Below are 13,773 nucleotides of genomic sequence, written 5' to 3' on the forward strand. Positions count from 1 at the left end.
ACATGCAGGGGAGAGATGGCTTGACGTCGCATAAGCAAACCTTGGACCTATGACCATCACTGTCCATCTCATGGGATAGAACCATGGCTTACTTCAAATCCAGATGCTTGAATGTTCTTGACATGGCTACATGACTTCTAGGTCACTTGTTACCTTTTTTCAGCTATATTCACCGTTTATCATATGAATCAGAAAAAAAAAATAGACCGTTTATCAGGATTTTAGGATTGGCCATCGCATTTTCGGTTTTGTTTCAAAACTCTCCAGTTTATAATTATCAAATCTACAAACCAAATTGTTATTACTCGTCTGGGTTGAATATATAGGTTTGGTTTCAGTCCAGTTTGAACTCAGTCAAGGTTTGTAACTTTGTATATAGAAAAACGAAAACCGAGCCAGTTTGATTTTAGATCGGTTATTTCAAGGTAGTTTTGGTTTATACTGAATTGAACCTCCTAAACCGGGATCGGTTATCACTGACCGTCTCTACAATTTCATATAGACCGGTAAACCAAACCCGAGTCGTTCCTCTCTGAAATGGCAAAGCAATGTCCACCAAGAATGATGAAAGGCCAGACCGATACGCTCGGCCTTAGTCTTAAACCACAGCTTCACAAGCTCATCTACTTGAGGATTCTATCAAACAAATCTGTTCTTGAAGTAGATCAATAACTGCTTTACAAAGATGACACCAAGCAAAATCTCTGAGGAGTTCTCAGATAGTTTTGAGGATAGATACGAAGAGACAAGCAGGCTTAGAAACTAAAACAAAGAGTACAATCTCTCTCTGCTCTCGCTCTCTCTCTCCCCCGATTGCAAGAAGCATAAACATGAAACAACAGGGAGAAAAAAGATTGAAAACTCTTTCAGTTTCAGATATATAGATTAATGTTGTTATTTATTACATTGTGATCGCCGTGAAAAAGGCTTCTCTATAGCTAACAGGAGTTTGATTCTTTTTCTGTGTTTCTTTCCAAAAAAGTAGTATTCTCTTTTTCTGATATTCACATAAGTATAAAGTGTATGCAGTCAAAATTGCTCCCGCACGCACGAAAGAGAAAACAATATTTTATTTGTCTAACCTCTTTGCTTTATGACTCAGTTTGTGTAGTGCCAAACTTCTTAGTCTCTTTGCTTGTTCCTTCCTGGTAGCTTCAAGAAGATGCCAAACAATTATAAGAATATAATTCTGTTACATTACCAACAAAAGAGGTTTTAGCTGAGTGTAAGATCTATCATAGCTTCTGTAAGATTGTTTGCAAACACTTTTTCATTATAGAAAATGGAAAATGAGTACCTCAAAATAGTTGTCAAAGCACGAATCTTCAAACAGAAACCTCTTCCTCGGAAACTCGCTATCAAAGATGACCTACTTATCTAAGCTTCTTCTTCTTCTTCTTTTTGTTTTATCTTATTAATATTGTTATAAGGAGAATCTGACTAGTCACCATTCTGAGCGGCAGGACTATGATTTAAACTTTTTGTTTGGCTCTGGTTCTCACCATGGCTTTGAGTCTCATCCAGCTTCTGGCTCTCCATATGGGTTTGATGCTCGATCTGAACCTGGTTAGTGTGGCTCTTGATCTTGATTACCTGACTCTAACAACCGTCCAACAATTAAAAAAAAAAACTAATCCAGAACCATAAACTTTCTTTGTAGTGAGCATATCTTACCTTGTACATGTACTTCCTACGAAGTTTCATGGCTGTGCGTATGCATCTCCTTACGCGAAACACAAGAACCTTATCATTGAATATCTGTAAAAAAAAACATCTCCTGAATCAGTATATATAGATATGCATCTCATCACAAGTAAGGTGAAAGTTTCCACCTGTATCATGTCATCAATTGAGCGAGTTTCCTTAATGATCTTGTGCCGATTCATGATTAAAATCGCCGCCACACAAAACACAGGAAGAGCATAATCCCCTCTCTTGATTGATGAAACTACACAAGGGACATGTGTTGTTGTTGTTCTATCGTTCCTTGACCAAAGACTCCTTGTCAAACCACAGAAGTGATATGCAGAGTATGATGATGATGATGACTTCATCCCACTCTCTTCATAGAGCGGACCAGTAGTCTTTGGCAATGGACCACTCTTCGGCAGCAAACCGCTCATAGACAACAAACCGCTGCTCTTCGAAATTGGCCCGCTCTTTGAAATCGCTGGCTCCCTCTTTATACTATCACCATTTATCGCTTCTTCATTCACCTCAGCTTCAGTTTTTCTCGGAAGCTGAATCACCAAAGGCTCCAAGCAATCATTCCCCAAAGCTTCAGTCACAGATTCATCATAATCAGCTGCCCACATCATCTAAAAATTGCATGGTTGTTTAGTACAAAGTAGTTGAAAGAAAGAGAGACTGAACAGAAGAGCTACACACCTCCCACATTCTGAGAGCCTCATTAAAAGACAATTCTCGCCGGAACAGAACTAAAAGCATACGGAAGGCAAAGTGAAGACTCTCAGCACCAATACGTGATAAGTGAGAAAAGATATCTTTATCTGTGAGTTGCAATATGTGCCACAGTGACTGCAACTGATCCATCACCCCAGTTGGTCCCTCCATTTGAAAATTCGCTCGCTGCACATATAAGACACATAGCAAAAATCATAATGCATGATTCAGATAACATATGGTATATTAAGCAGTGTTCTAAAAGTCGATCTAGACGGCTTCTGAATGAAACTATTTTTATCTAATGATTTTTTTTTTATTATAAAAAGTTGGTCTAAATGTTCTAGGCGCCCGTCTAATCAATAATCTCATATAAGACGCCGTAGCGATTTTCTTGAACATTGATATTAAAATATTGGTATTACCGTTCTTCTTATGAGCATTTCAAAGCACCAAAAGGCATCAGCGTTATCTTCAAAAAGAACCACGAAAGGAGAGACTAAATCACTCATTCCTATCAACACATTTGCAAAACATAGAGTTAGTATCCCAAACCAAAACCATGTTTCTGTTCAACATATCTAAGAGACAAGATATAAGGAACCTTGGCAATAACCAGTTGCAGGATCAACCCAAGCATAGACCGCAAGTATATCAGACATTCTTCCTAGATTCCCTGGATCTTCGTAGAACTCAAGGTGGCTGTCCGTCCTCACCACATCAACAACTGAAGAAACAAAAGAGTTAACTAAGTTGTCGTAAACAAAAAAAAAGACAAGGATAATCATTCCTACCTATTCGATGCAATGTCCAAAGCCACTCAGAAACTCGATCTTCTGTGACATTCCCAACACGAGAGGGACTCTCCTTCACCGATGCTGTTTCAGGGACATCTGATATTCTCGAGCCAGGATAAGACGATGGTCCAACCGCTTCGATCTCTGAAGCGGGCTTAGGCTGTTCTCTAACTAACTCAGCATTCTTATCAACTCGAAAATGGTGCATTCCCTCCTTCTCCTCAGATCTTATCTCACTCTCCGGCGTAGAAACCTCTATCTTGTCTAAACTATTCCTCCCAAACAAATCCGTAACCGGCAGGGAGGGGAAGTCATAGTAACCGGCAGGGGAAGCAAAGCCAAAAGGACTAGAAGTTTTGTATACTACGCTCTCTGGACTTTCTCTTCCGCTTGCTAACTCAATAGACTCACTAGAACTCCCTCTTCTGTGTACATGAGGTGGTGCATCAGTACCGTTATTACTCCAATCACTGTGATTATGATTCTCAGTATCATCATGATCATCAACACAAGCTTCTTCTGTAGTAGAAGCCTTTACAGACTCATCTCTATAAGACTTCCGCATATCCATGACTTTAGACCCCACAACATAGGCAAGGGAGCCAGTTCCAACGCTTGAATGCATCGTCTGGCATTGCTTGAGCAATTCATTGTACCGTTTCCTTCGGGCAAGCCTGAGTTGGTTACGGTGCTCAGAGGTGCTGCTCAACTCATAACAACCAAGTAGAAACTCCCAAACTTCAGCTCTAATAGACGGATCGATTCCCTAAATAAGGATTCAACATCATACATCAGAGCATTGTATAAAGATAGCTTCTTCAGCAAAAAAAGAGAGAAGCATACCCCCAAAATGATTAACTTGAGTGCCTTTTGAAAACCAGAAACTCTCCCTTCACTATCAAAAGACGCCTGCCACTTCTCTGGCTTAAGCATTTTGCCGATCTGCGCCATTACAAATACTCATTTACATAACATTGTTATAGAGAAGATGGAATAAGAAACAAAAAGGGGTAAAAAAAGAGAAAGAGCTTACAGTGATAACAACCTGAATGTGTGACTGTGAAAGACAAGGCTCGCTCAAATCTCGAACCAAAGATCCAACTTTCTGCAAACTCACTACACCTGCTTTTCCACAACTCCATTGTTTGCCTTCTCCACCAGAACACATCAGTCCTCCTCACTTCCCCAAACTCTTCTCTGCAAAACATTCATCATCACTTATATATATATACACATCAACAAGATCATCAAGATCTTGTAGCACACATAGCCAGATCAGAATCCACCTTCTATTTCAATCAATAGAATAAAAAAAAAATCAGATCTTTACTGTGATCAGATTCCAATTTTTTCACAAAAATCCAAAAAAAAAAACATGATTTATAAATTTCAGACAGGAGATAGAGAGACAGATCAATGGACCCGGTCGGGTTGAGTTTCCTTAAAAAAAAGATCAAAAACAGAAACTTTCCTTAAACGTTTACGAACATTTAGAGCTCAGGTGAGAATATAAACATGGATGCAGAGAGATAAGGGGAAAAACCTGAAGGGGTCAAGGATCATGAAGGATGATGATCTTCTCCGATCTCCATTGTTTCATGGGCGACTGAAAGTTTGTTCCTTTTTTTTTTTTTTAATTTTCTTCCTTCTCTCTCCTTTCTGATCAAAAAGTGTTTCTATTTTCTCTCTCTTTAATTTTTTTTAAATTTTTTGTTTTTCTTCCTTTTTTAGGCTAATAACGCTTGCGGAAAAATTAAATAAACTTTAATCTAAAAAGTAAAGTGAAGTGTCGAAATAATTGTTATTGACTTATTATAGCCCTTATAGGACTAATTGACAATTAGTTGAGATCTATCTATACCATTATCATGTGAATGTCTATGTTTACGATCAACAAGATCAGTGTGTTTTGCAATGTTGCAATGTGATTAGATATTTGATTAAAATACGATATCTTATGAGTTATAGTGTATGTATATAATTATTCCGTTGGACTTTTCTTGTTAGCACTTTGAGAAAATACAAATTGGGCCTTTTTGAATTTTGTTGGGTTCCTATGATCTTTATTAGGCCCAATATAGCTAGATATTTATCATCAAAAGTAATACTACTTTACAGAAGACATGTTTCATAGTAAGGGAATTCTGAAGATATAGTTGTTAGTGCTTAAGTTAAATTTATCCGTCATTTAACTGTTCTATAGTTAAAGTTAAAAGGGCTATTCTTGTGGTTGCATCTACTGTTTTCCAAAACTTGATTAAATCCTAGTAAACTTGCTTTCATCCTAGTAAATTTAAAATGCATCGCACTGATTACATATCAGATCAGTGTACCGGCCCTAACTAGGTGCTCTTAGGCCGTCTAGGGCAGTTCCATATATAGTTTTTTTTTGTCAGAAAAATTTATTTTATTTTAACATGTATCCTACATTATTGGATCTATAATCACACGTCACAATACATGACAAAGAACTTTAATTAATTACAGCAAATAGGGAGACAAGCAAATTTCTGCAAGATATTATAGCCCTAGTTGTATATTGTTGAAGATTCCACGCTTGAAGAATCTTGAAAGAGAACTCGAATCTCATCGGACGGTCAAGATTCACCTATCATATCAAACTTTAATCACTTTTATAAATGGAGAATATGTTAGGAGAGGAAGTGGGTCATTCGTGGCACCAGCAGAACAATAAAATAGTCTCAGTCACGGATACTAACGTGCCATTGTGGTCGAATGCAGAGCAATTTGTATAAAGTGGATCACATGCATCTCTTGTTGATCTCCTGTAACCAACTAAATATTACGAGCAACTTGATAATTTATTCTTAGGGAGAGAGGTTACAAATCGGCTTATTCCTAATAGTTTTTGACACACAAATCGAAACCAATCATTGTAAGGTGCGAACGTACCAGCACCAGTGCACCGAATCTCATCAGAACAGCACGGATAATCGTGCTTGGGCGAGAAAATAGTACTAGAATGGATGATTTTTTGGAAAGTCTTTGTGTTGCACTCATTTTTATATCTGTCCAAAAAAAAAACAATATTTGTAGAATGATTAATCTGCCTAACTTTTACCAAAATACAATTAGTCAATTATGCGAGCAAAGATAGTGGTATTTTTCAATTTTATAGTTAAGCTTATTGCCACTTGCAAGGCATGCAAACTCTATGTTTTCCGAAAGCTTTTATATATCAGATATATCAATGCGATTATATGGCTGTGTTTTTATTTTTATATAATACTAATTAAGATGCAGCGAACTCTGAACATCTTAATTTAGTAAGAATAATTACGTTGATAAATTTCTGCAAAGGATAAAAAGGAAGAAATACAAAAAGGGATTTCCTTAGAAAAAGAAAAAGTGGACAAAATTGACTCGCATTTATCATCGAACAAATACGAAAAAAGAATCATAAGTATAACTCAATGGCGAGTATTTGCTTTGAAAACTATATTATTGTTTTTGTAAAACAATATGCTTACTTTGCTATTATTTACATGTTTAATATATGTGGAATTAAATAAATATACCATGCAGTGCATGAAGCTCTCTGTAAAAGATACGCTGACATGAGACGATATGCTATGTCCAAGGATTCCTAATTAAAATACTATTTACGTACTTGCATAAAAAAACAACAAATAAAAAATTATCTTCAGCACCCAGTTCCTTTCTTGTCGTCGCCACACGTGGATTTGAATCTAATCAAAACGCATCGTTCTGTTGCTTACGCAAGCACAAAAGCTCAGAGAGAGACCGATTCGATTCCGTCTCTAAGGAAACCTCTCTCTCTCTCTCTCTCTCTCTCTCTCTGCCTCTCCTTCGTCGCAAAGCTTAAATGGAATCGACAATATTATCCCGTCTTCTGATGTAATATCTTCCCACGAGAGCTTAAGTGTAAGCCTTTACACAAACTCAACTTTCTATAGCTTAAAGCTCAGTTTTTTTTTTTTTTTTTTTTTTTTTTTTTACTTTCCTCTGTTTTGGATTGTGTAGGTCTTGTCTGAAACTCTGAACTTTGGTCTCTTTACTATATACTCTTGTAATGTTCTGGAGTTGCGGTTGTTAAAGTTTTGGACTTTTTGTCTTATTGTGAAACCAACTCGTGAATTTGATTATGTGACGTCTTCTCTGTTGGTAGGGTACTGGTGGAGGTTTCAAGCATCTCTTGTGTATGTATGTAATGATTCGATTGAAAGATCCTCTCTTTGACTCAAATGAATGATCCTGTTATGTTCGAATCAAAATTCAACAGTTGTTGTTGCTGTTGAGGTGTTTTGTTCAATCAATCATCAACGAAATGGAACACCCTTTTGCTTCTAGAGAGAAAGGTTTTGGTTATCAAGACATTCCTACAGAACAACAAATGGATGGTTTAAGCTTTGGTCCTCATGATATGCTCAACTCATCTTCATCATCTGAGCTAATGAACTTCGACTCTTTCTCTACATGGTTCAATACCCCTTCCCCTACTGATCTCTTGTTCTCTCAATACGGTCTATCCACTTCTTCTCATCCACCTGAGACGAGAGCTGGCCTCACTCGTTCCTTCCATGATCTGGAAAGCTCTTACCATACTGAAGAAAGATCAACGAGCTCTCAGATTCATTGCTCATTAGATATCAACGAGTTAAGCGGTAAACGACGCAGGGTTAGTAACCAGACTATCCCCAGGTCTTTGAGCCACTCGTTAGATGAGAAGATGCTCAAAGCACTAAGCTTATTCATAGAGTCCTCATCAGGTTCAGGAGAAGGCATCTTAGCTCAAATCTGGACTCCCATCAAGGCAGGAGACCAGTACATTCTCAGTACATGCGACCAAGCCTATCTGCTTGACCCGAGGCTTTCTCAGTACCGTGAAGCGTCGAGGAAATTCACTTTTGCTTCCAAACCAAATCAATGTTCTTCTTCTCCTGGTCTCCCTGGACGAGTCTTTATCTCAGGAGTACGCGAATGGACATCAAACGTGAGGTATTACAAGAGGGATGAGTATCTGCGTATGAAGCATGCGGTAGATAACGAAGTCCGTGGCTCCATTGCGATACCTATCCTTGAAGAAGCGTCTGGGACGTCTTGTTGCGCTGTCATGGAGCTCGTCACGTCCAAGGAGAAACATGATTTTGATGTGGAGATGGAGTCTGTTTGCCGTGCTCTTCAGGCTGTGAACTTAAGGACTTCATCGATCCCTCGACCTCAGGTAACATCTGAACCAATCAAAAAAGATGTTCAAGTCTCAGTCTAATTGAACTTCTGCTTTGCAGTACCTTTCAAGTAACCAAAGAGAGGCCTTGGCTGAAATAAAAGATGTTTTACGAGCAGTATGTCATGCGCACAAGTTGCCTTTAGCTCTAGCCTGGCTTCCTTGTAATAATGGACCAAACTCATTAGTTCTTTGCGTGGAGGAGACGGCTTGTTATGTGAATGATATGGAGATGGAAGGCTTTGTCCACGCTTGTGTGGAGCATTGTCTAAGAGAGAAGGAAGGAATTGTAGGCAAAGCTTTTGTATCAAACCATCCGTTCTTTGCTTCTGATGTGAAGGCGTGTGACATCGGCGAGTATCCTCTTGTTCATCATGCTAGAAAGTACGGTTTGAATGCTGCTGTTGCTATAAAGCTGAGGAGTACTCACACCGGTGAAGATGATTACATACTTGAACTTTTCTTGCCGGTAAGTATGAGAGGAAGCTTGGAACAACAGCTTCTATTGGATAGCCTTTCGGGTACGATGCAGAGGATTTGTCGAACTCTGAGAACTGTTTCAGATGTGGGGGTGACTAAAAGGAGTGGAGAGATATCTACATGTTCAAGAAGCTTTCAGACAATAGTATTAGATTGTGAACTTAACTCTAACTCCTCTGATAAAGATAACAGTAGTACAGGATCTCAAGGCACGTTTGAGCAGGTATGTTGATGTATGCAGTTTGGTTATTCTGTAGATACTGTGAACAGACTTGCTAGAGTGAGCACTGATTTGTTTTTTTTTCATAGGATAAGAGCAAAGCTAGAACGCCAGAGAAGAAGAAAAGCACAACAGAGAAGAATGTGACCTTAAGTGTTCTCCAACAACATTTCTCTGGGAGTCTAAAGGATGCTGCAAAAAGCCTTGGTGGTGAGGTTTTCACATTATCTCAGGCATTGATGCATTCCTATTTACCAGATAAGGTTTCTAACGGTCTTGACTTTGGATCTAATCTGTTGCAGTTTGTCCCACTACATTAAAACGGATATGCAGACAGCATGGGATCATGAGGTGGCCGTCTCGTAAGATTAACAAAGTGAACAGGTCATTAAGGAAAATACAGACGGTGCTCGACTCTGTCCAGGGTGTAGAAGGAGGACTGAGGTTTGACTCAGCAACGGGAGAGTTTGTTGCAGCTGGCCCTACCCCAAAAGATCCATCTTCTAATGATGACAATGCATGTGAAGATACCTCCTTTGAGCTCTTGAAAGCTAAATCAGTCGGCAATGCAGTTAAGTTAGAGGATGACATCATTACAAACGGTAAGACTATCTCCTATGCCATGAACCTTAGATAGAGATTTTTAAAATCTTGAGCGAGTTCCTGTTTGGTGCAGATTCATTCATGGATGCTAGTGGTCAACAATGTGATTGGATGGCTGAACAGTCTGGCTTCAATGGCAAGTTAAGCTCTCCGGTTACAGATGGCATGGAAACAACAATTCGATCCATGTCAGATTCATCTAATAGCTCAGGCGCAGTTATGATGGGAAGCTCATCTACTTCCATGGACAATGGGAACCAAACGAGAACCCACGGCGAAAGTGGATCAACAACGCTCACTGTAAAGGCTACTTATAGAGAAGACACAATACGTTTCAAGTTCGAGTCATCAGTTGGGTGTTCTCAGCTCTACAAAGAAGTTGGTAAAAGGCTTAAACTGCAAGAGGGGTCGTTTCAGCTGAAGTACTTGGATGATGAAGAAGAATGGGTGTTGATGGTTACAGATTCTGATCTCCAAGAATGCTTGGAGATATTATATGGTATGGGGAAACACACGGTGAAGTTCCTCGTTAGAGATTTACCTGCTCCTATAGGTAGTTCTGGTGGCAGCAACGGTTACTTAGGCACAGGTTTATAATATCTACTGCTTACTTATGCTTTCCCCTGTGAAAGAATCTTCATATATTAGTTTGCTTGTAAAGAAAGGCATGATGGAGAAAGACAATTTTGATACTGTATATGTTTATTGTCTTATATAAATCAGAAAATAAAAAGTTGGATGTCTAATCTTGTCGGTGGTGGCCAAATATGTCAACAATTCAAACTAGAATTATTTGAATGTTAAAACTTTTTTGTTGTTTACTTATCTTACTGGTTTAGTTTTGGTATGGTTCGGTTTCAATACCACTAAGCAAAACGGTTTGGTCCTAAAGATGAATATAAATAGCACCACCAGCACCAATTGTTCACCGCATATCAAAACAAACCCCAAAGTGAGACATTCTTAGCAAAAGTGACAATGGCGATAAAACCACTTTCCATCTTCGTTGTCTTCTTCATCTTCTTCTTAGTTATCTCTGGTATGTTACTTAGACAGACTTTGCTAGTATCTTCATTTAACTCTTGGTATTTACTAGCTCTCAGGGATCATATGGTTTTGTTTTCTTTTGTTATGACAGACATGCCAGAGACAGAAGCGCAAGATAGCAAGTGCTTGAGAGAATACGGTGGTGATGTTGGCTTCGGCTTCTGTGCGCCTCGGATATTTCCGACGATTTGTTACACAAGATGCCGTGAGAACAAGGGGGCTAAAGGTGGAAGATGCCGTTGGGGACAAGGAACTAACGTTACGTGCTTATGCGACTACTGCAACGATCAACCCTAATCACAACGTCTAAGCAATCGTTAATACACTATGGCTGCAAAACGCAAATGCTATGTTTGGATCATTTTGGTTGTGTAGTAAATCTAATAATGAATGTGAATGGTCCCAAAATAAATGTATGATGATGTAATGTGAAAGAAAGAATAATGTAAAAGTACGACTTTCTATGTGTAATAAAATAAGTTTGGTAATACTTTGACTCCTTTGGTAATACCTTGGCATCCACATGTTCATATCTACGTTTACTTAGGCTCTCCGATATGATTTTAACCCCATTTTAAATTGTGTTCTAGCCAAACTCTTTTGAATTACATTTACTGAACCAGGCGGCGACGTCAAAGTAATCTGACATTTGGGCAATCAGTGTTCTAACAATATCTTGGTTAAGTTAACCTAAAAACATGATTTTTAATTGTTGTATTATATTCCCCTTTATTCAAATACTCCCTCTGGATTTAAATATAAGATGTTTAAGGTTTTACACACATATTAAGAAACAATAAATACAATATTTTAGTTGTTACTTTTTGATTATATCAATAAAGTTTCACCACTCATAATTTTACTTTTTAATTTATGTTTAAATTTTAAAAACAAATGCATTAATTGTATCTCAAAACATCATATTTTCGTTTACAAAATAAAAATATATAACATCTTACATTTAATATGCATATACATATATTACATTTTTAAAATGTGTGTATTAAGTCAAAAACACCATTAAAACGAGATATATAGACTAAGGAATGCCGTCCAACTAGTGGACTAACCACTATAAAATTGCTATTTTCTACAGAAACGGAAACAACCAAAGTTCCAAATCTCTTTGACCTTCATCATATGTTAGTGAATGATGCAACTATGCATTAAAACAGTATTTTCATATTTTTGTTTTTTTTTTTTCAAAATCTATGTGTTAACAATCCCTACGACAATATTGAATTTTTTAGTAAATGCTCTATATACCGAAGTCTATGATCTTTAGTGTTGTTATAAAATCTCTAAACACATTTTACATTTGTATTAATGTATATTAAACTCTCTTTCATTGTACATAGCCATCGTTTTAATTTTTTTGTCAATTAATTTAGTAAAGCTTCATAATACTCCCTAAATTGGTGGACTAACCACTATAAAATCGCTATTTTCTAGAGAAATGGAGACAACAAAAGTTTCAAACCTCTTTGACCTTCATCATATGTTAGTGAAGGATGCAGCTATGCAATAAAATAGAAATTTTCATATTTTTGAATTTTTCTCAAAATCTCCCACCAAAATATTGATTTTTTCGGTAAATGCTCTATATAATGAAGCCTATGGTCATTAGTGTTGTTTTAAAATTTCTAAACACATTCTACATTTTTATTAATGTATATTAAATACTCTTTCATGGTATACATGCATCGTTTTAATATTTTTGTCAATTAATTTAGTAAAACTTCATAATACTCCCTAAATTGGTGGACTCCACTATAAAATCGCTATTTTCTAGAGAAACGGAGAAAACAAAAATTTCAAACCTCTTTGACCTTCATCATATGTTAGTGAAGGATGCAACTATGCATTAAAACAATATTTTCATATTTTTGATTTTGTTTTCAAAATCTATGTGTATTGAAGCCTATGATCTTTAGTGTTATAAAATTCCTAAACACATTCTACATTTGTATTAATGTATATTAAACTCTCTTTCATGGTATATAAACATCGTTTTTTTTTTGTCAATTAATTTAGTAAAACTTCAAATACTCCCTAAATTGATGGACTTACCACTATAAAATCGCTCCACTATAAAATCGCTTTTTTCAAGAGAAACGAAGATAAAAAAAGTTCCAAACCTCTTTGACCTTCATCATATGTTAGTGAAGGATGCAACTATGCATTAAAACAGTTTTTTCATATATGTGAATTTTTCTCAAAATCTATGTGTTAACCCCTACGAAAATATTGATTTTTTCGGTAAATGTTCTATATACTGAAGTCTATGATCTTTAGTGTTGTTTTAAAATTTCTAAACACATTCTACATTTGTATTAATGTATATTAAACTCTTTTTCATGATACATGGGCACCATTAGTAATTTTTTGTCAATTAGTTTAGTAAAACTTCATAATACTCCCTAAATTGGTGTACTAACCACAATAAAATTGATATCTTCTAGAGAAACGGAAACAACAAAAGTTCCAAACCTCTTTGAATTTCATCATATATTAGTGAAGGATGCAACTATGCATTAAAACAGTATTTTCATATGTTTGATTTTTTCTCAAAATCTATGTGTCCCTACGAAAATATTGAATTTTTCGGTAAATGCTATATATACTGAAGTCTATGATCATTACTGTTGTTTTAAAATTTCTATACACATTATACATTTCTATTAATGTATATTAAACTCTCATTCATGGTACATAAGCATCGTTTTATTTTTTTTGTCAATTAATTTAGTAAAAATTCATAATACTCCCTAAATTGGTGGACTAACCACTATAAAATCGGTTTTTTTTTCTAGAAAAACAGAGATAAAAAAAGTTCCAAACCTCTTTGACCTTCATCATATGTTAGTGAAGGGTGCAACTATGCATTAAAACAGTATTTTCATATTTTTGATTTTTTCTCAAAATCTATGCGTTAACCCCTACGAAAATATTAAATTTTTCGGTAAATGTTCTATATACTGAAGCCTATGATCTTTAGTGTTGTTTTAAAATTT

General features: G+C 36.5%; 3 protein-coding genes across 6 annotated transcripts; 2 read left to right on the forward strand and 1 right to left on the reverse strand.

The window, feature by feature from the left end:
• Positions 1 to 852: 852 nt before the first annotated feature.
• LOC106336617 (small G protein signaling modulator 1-like) lies at positions 853 to 4,878 on the reverse strand. Of its 4 annotated transcripts, none has more exons than XM_013775508.1 (11): positions 4,744 to 4,878; positions 4,246 to 4,397; positions 4,044 to 4,142; positions 3,198 to 3,966; positions 3,008 to 3,130; positions 2,829 to 2,917; positions 2,389 to 2,589; positions 1,833 to 2,318; positions 1,675 to 1,758; positions 1,298 to 1,599; positions 853 to 1,189 (listed from the first exon to the last, which is right to left on the reverse strand). In XM_013775508.1, the coding sequence occupies exons 2-10, from the start codon at positions 4,366 to 4,368 to the stop codon at positions 1,441 to 1,443; spliced, it is 2,133 nt and encodes a 710-aa protein (XP_013630962.1). In that variant the 5' UTR covers positions 4,369 to 4,397; positions 4,744 to 4,878; the 3' UTR covers positions 853 to 1,189; positions 1,298 to 1,440. The 4 variants fall into 4 exon arrangements, with proteins under 4 accessions (XP_013630962.1, XP_013630961.1, XP_013630960.1 ...); XM_013775507.1 differs by having other exon boundaries at positions 1,298 to 1,593; positions 4,234 to 4,397; XM_013775506.1 differs by having other exon boundaries at positions 853 to 1,152; positions 4,234 to 4,397.
• A 2,081-nt stretch (positions 4,879 to 6,959) lies between these two features.
• LOC106336652 (protein NLP8-like) lies at positions 6,960 to 10,461 on the forward strand. The gene is made up of 6 exons (XM_013775545.1): positions 6,960 to 7,106; positions 7,351 to 8,406; positions 8,471 to 9,112; positions 9,199 to 9,319; positions 9,412 to 9,711; positions 9,786 to 10,461. Exons 2-6 carry the CDS (start codon positions 7,510 to 7,512, stop codon positions 10,307 to 10,309), a joined length of 2,484 nt encoding a protein of 827 aa, XP_013630999.1. The 5' UTR covers positions 6,960 to 7,106; positions 7,351 to 7,509; the 3' UTR covers positions 10,310 to 10,461.
• Positions 10,462 to 10,626: 165 nt separating this feature from the next.
• On the forward strand, positions 10,627 to 11,193 carry LOC106340661 (defensin-like protein 195). The gene is made up of 2 exons (XM_013779505.1): positions 10,627 to 10,751; positions 10,851 to 11,193. Exons 1-2 carry the CDS (start codon positions 10,691 to 10,693, stop codon positions 11,054 to 11,056), a joined length of 267 nt encoding a protein of 88 aa, XP_013634959.1. The 5' UTR covers positions 10,627 to 10,690; the 3' UTR covers positions 11,057 to 11,193.
• The last annotated feature ends 2,580 nt before the right edge of the window (positions 11,194 to 13,773 follow it).

This window comes from Brassica oleracea, chromosome C4, assembly GCF_000695525.1.
Source record: "Brassica oleracea var. oleracea cultivar TO1000 chromosome C4, BOL, whole genome shotgun sequence".
In the NCBI taxonomy this organism is placed as follows: Eukaryota; Viridiplantae; Streptophyta; class Magnoliopsida; order Brassicales; family Brassicaceae; genus Brassica; species Brassica oleracea.

Coding starts and splice junctions, on each gene's coding strand:
- LOC106336617 (XM_013775506.1), bottom strand. CDS start 4,368: ATGTGTTCTGGTGGAGAAGGCAAACAATGGAGTTGTGGAAAAGCAGGT. Junction 3,131..3,197: donor TTGGACATTGCATCGAATAG/GTAGGAATGATT, acceptor TTGTTTCTTCAG/TTGTTGATGTGGTGAGGACG. Junction 2,319..2,388: donor AGGCTCTCAGAATGTGGGAG/GTGTGTAGCTCT, acceptor TGCAATTTTTAG/ATGATGTGGGCAGCTGATTA.
- LOC106336652 (XM_013775545.1), top strand. CDS start 7,510: ATGGAACACCCTTTTGCTTCTAGAGAGAAAGGTTTTGGTTATCAAGAC. Junction 8,407..8,470: donor CATCGATCCCTCGACCTCAG/GTAACATCTGAA, acceptor TCTGCTTTGCAG/TACCTTTCAAGTAACCAAAG. Junction 9,712..9,785: donor GGATGACATCATTACAAACG/GTAAGACTATCT, acceptor TGTTTGGTGCAG/ATTCATTCATGGATGCTAGT.
- LOC106340661 (XM_013779505.1), top strand. CDS start 10,691: ATGGCGATAAAACCACTTTCCATCTTCGTTGTCTTCTTCATCTTCTTC. Junction 10,752..10,850: donor CTTCTTCTTAGTTATCTCTG/GTATGTTACTTA, acceptor TTGTTATGACAG/ACATGCCAGAGACAGAAGCG.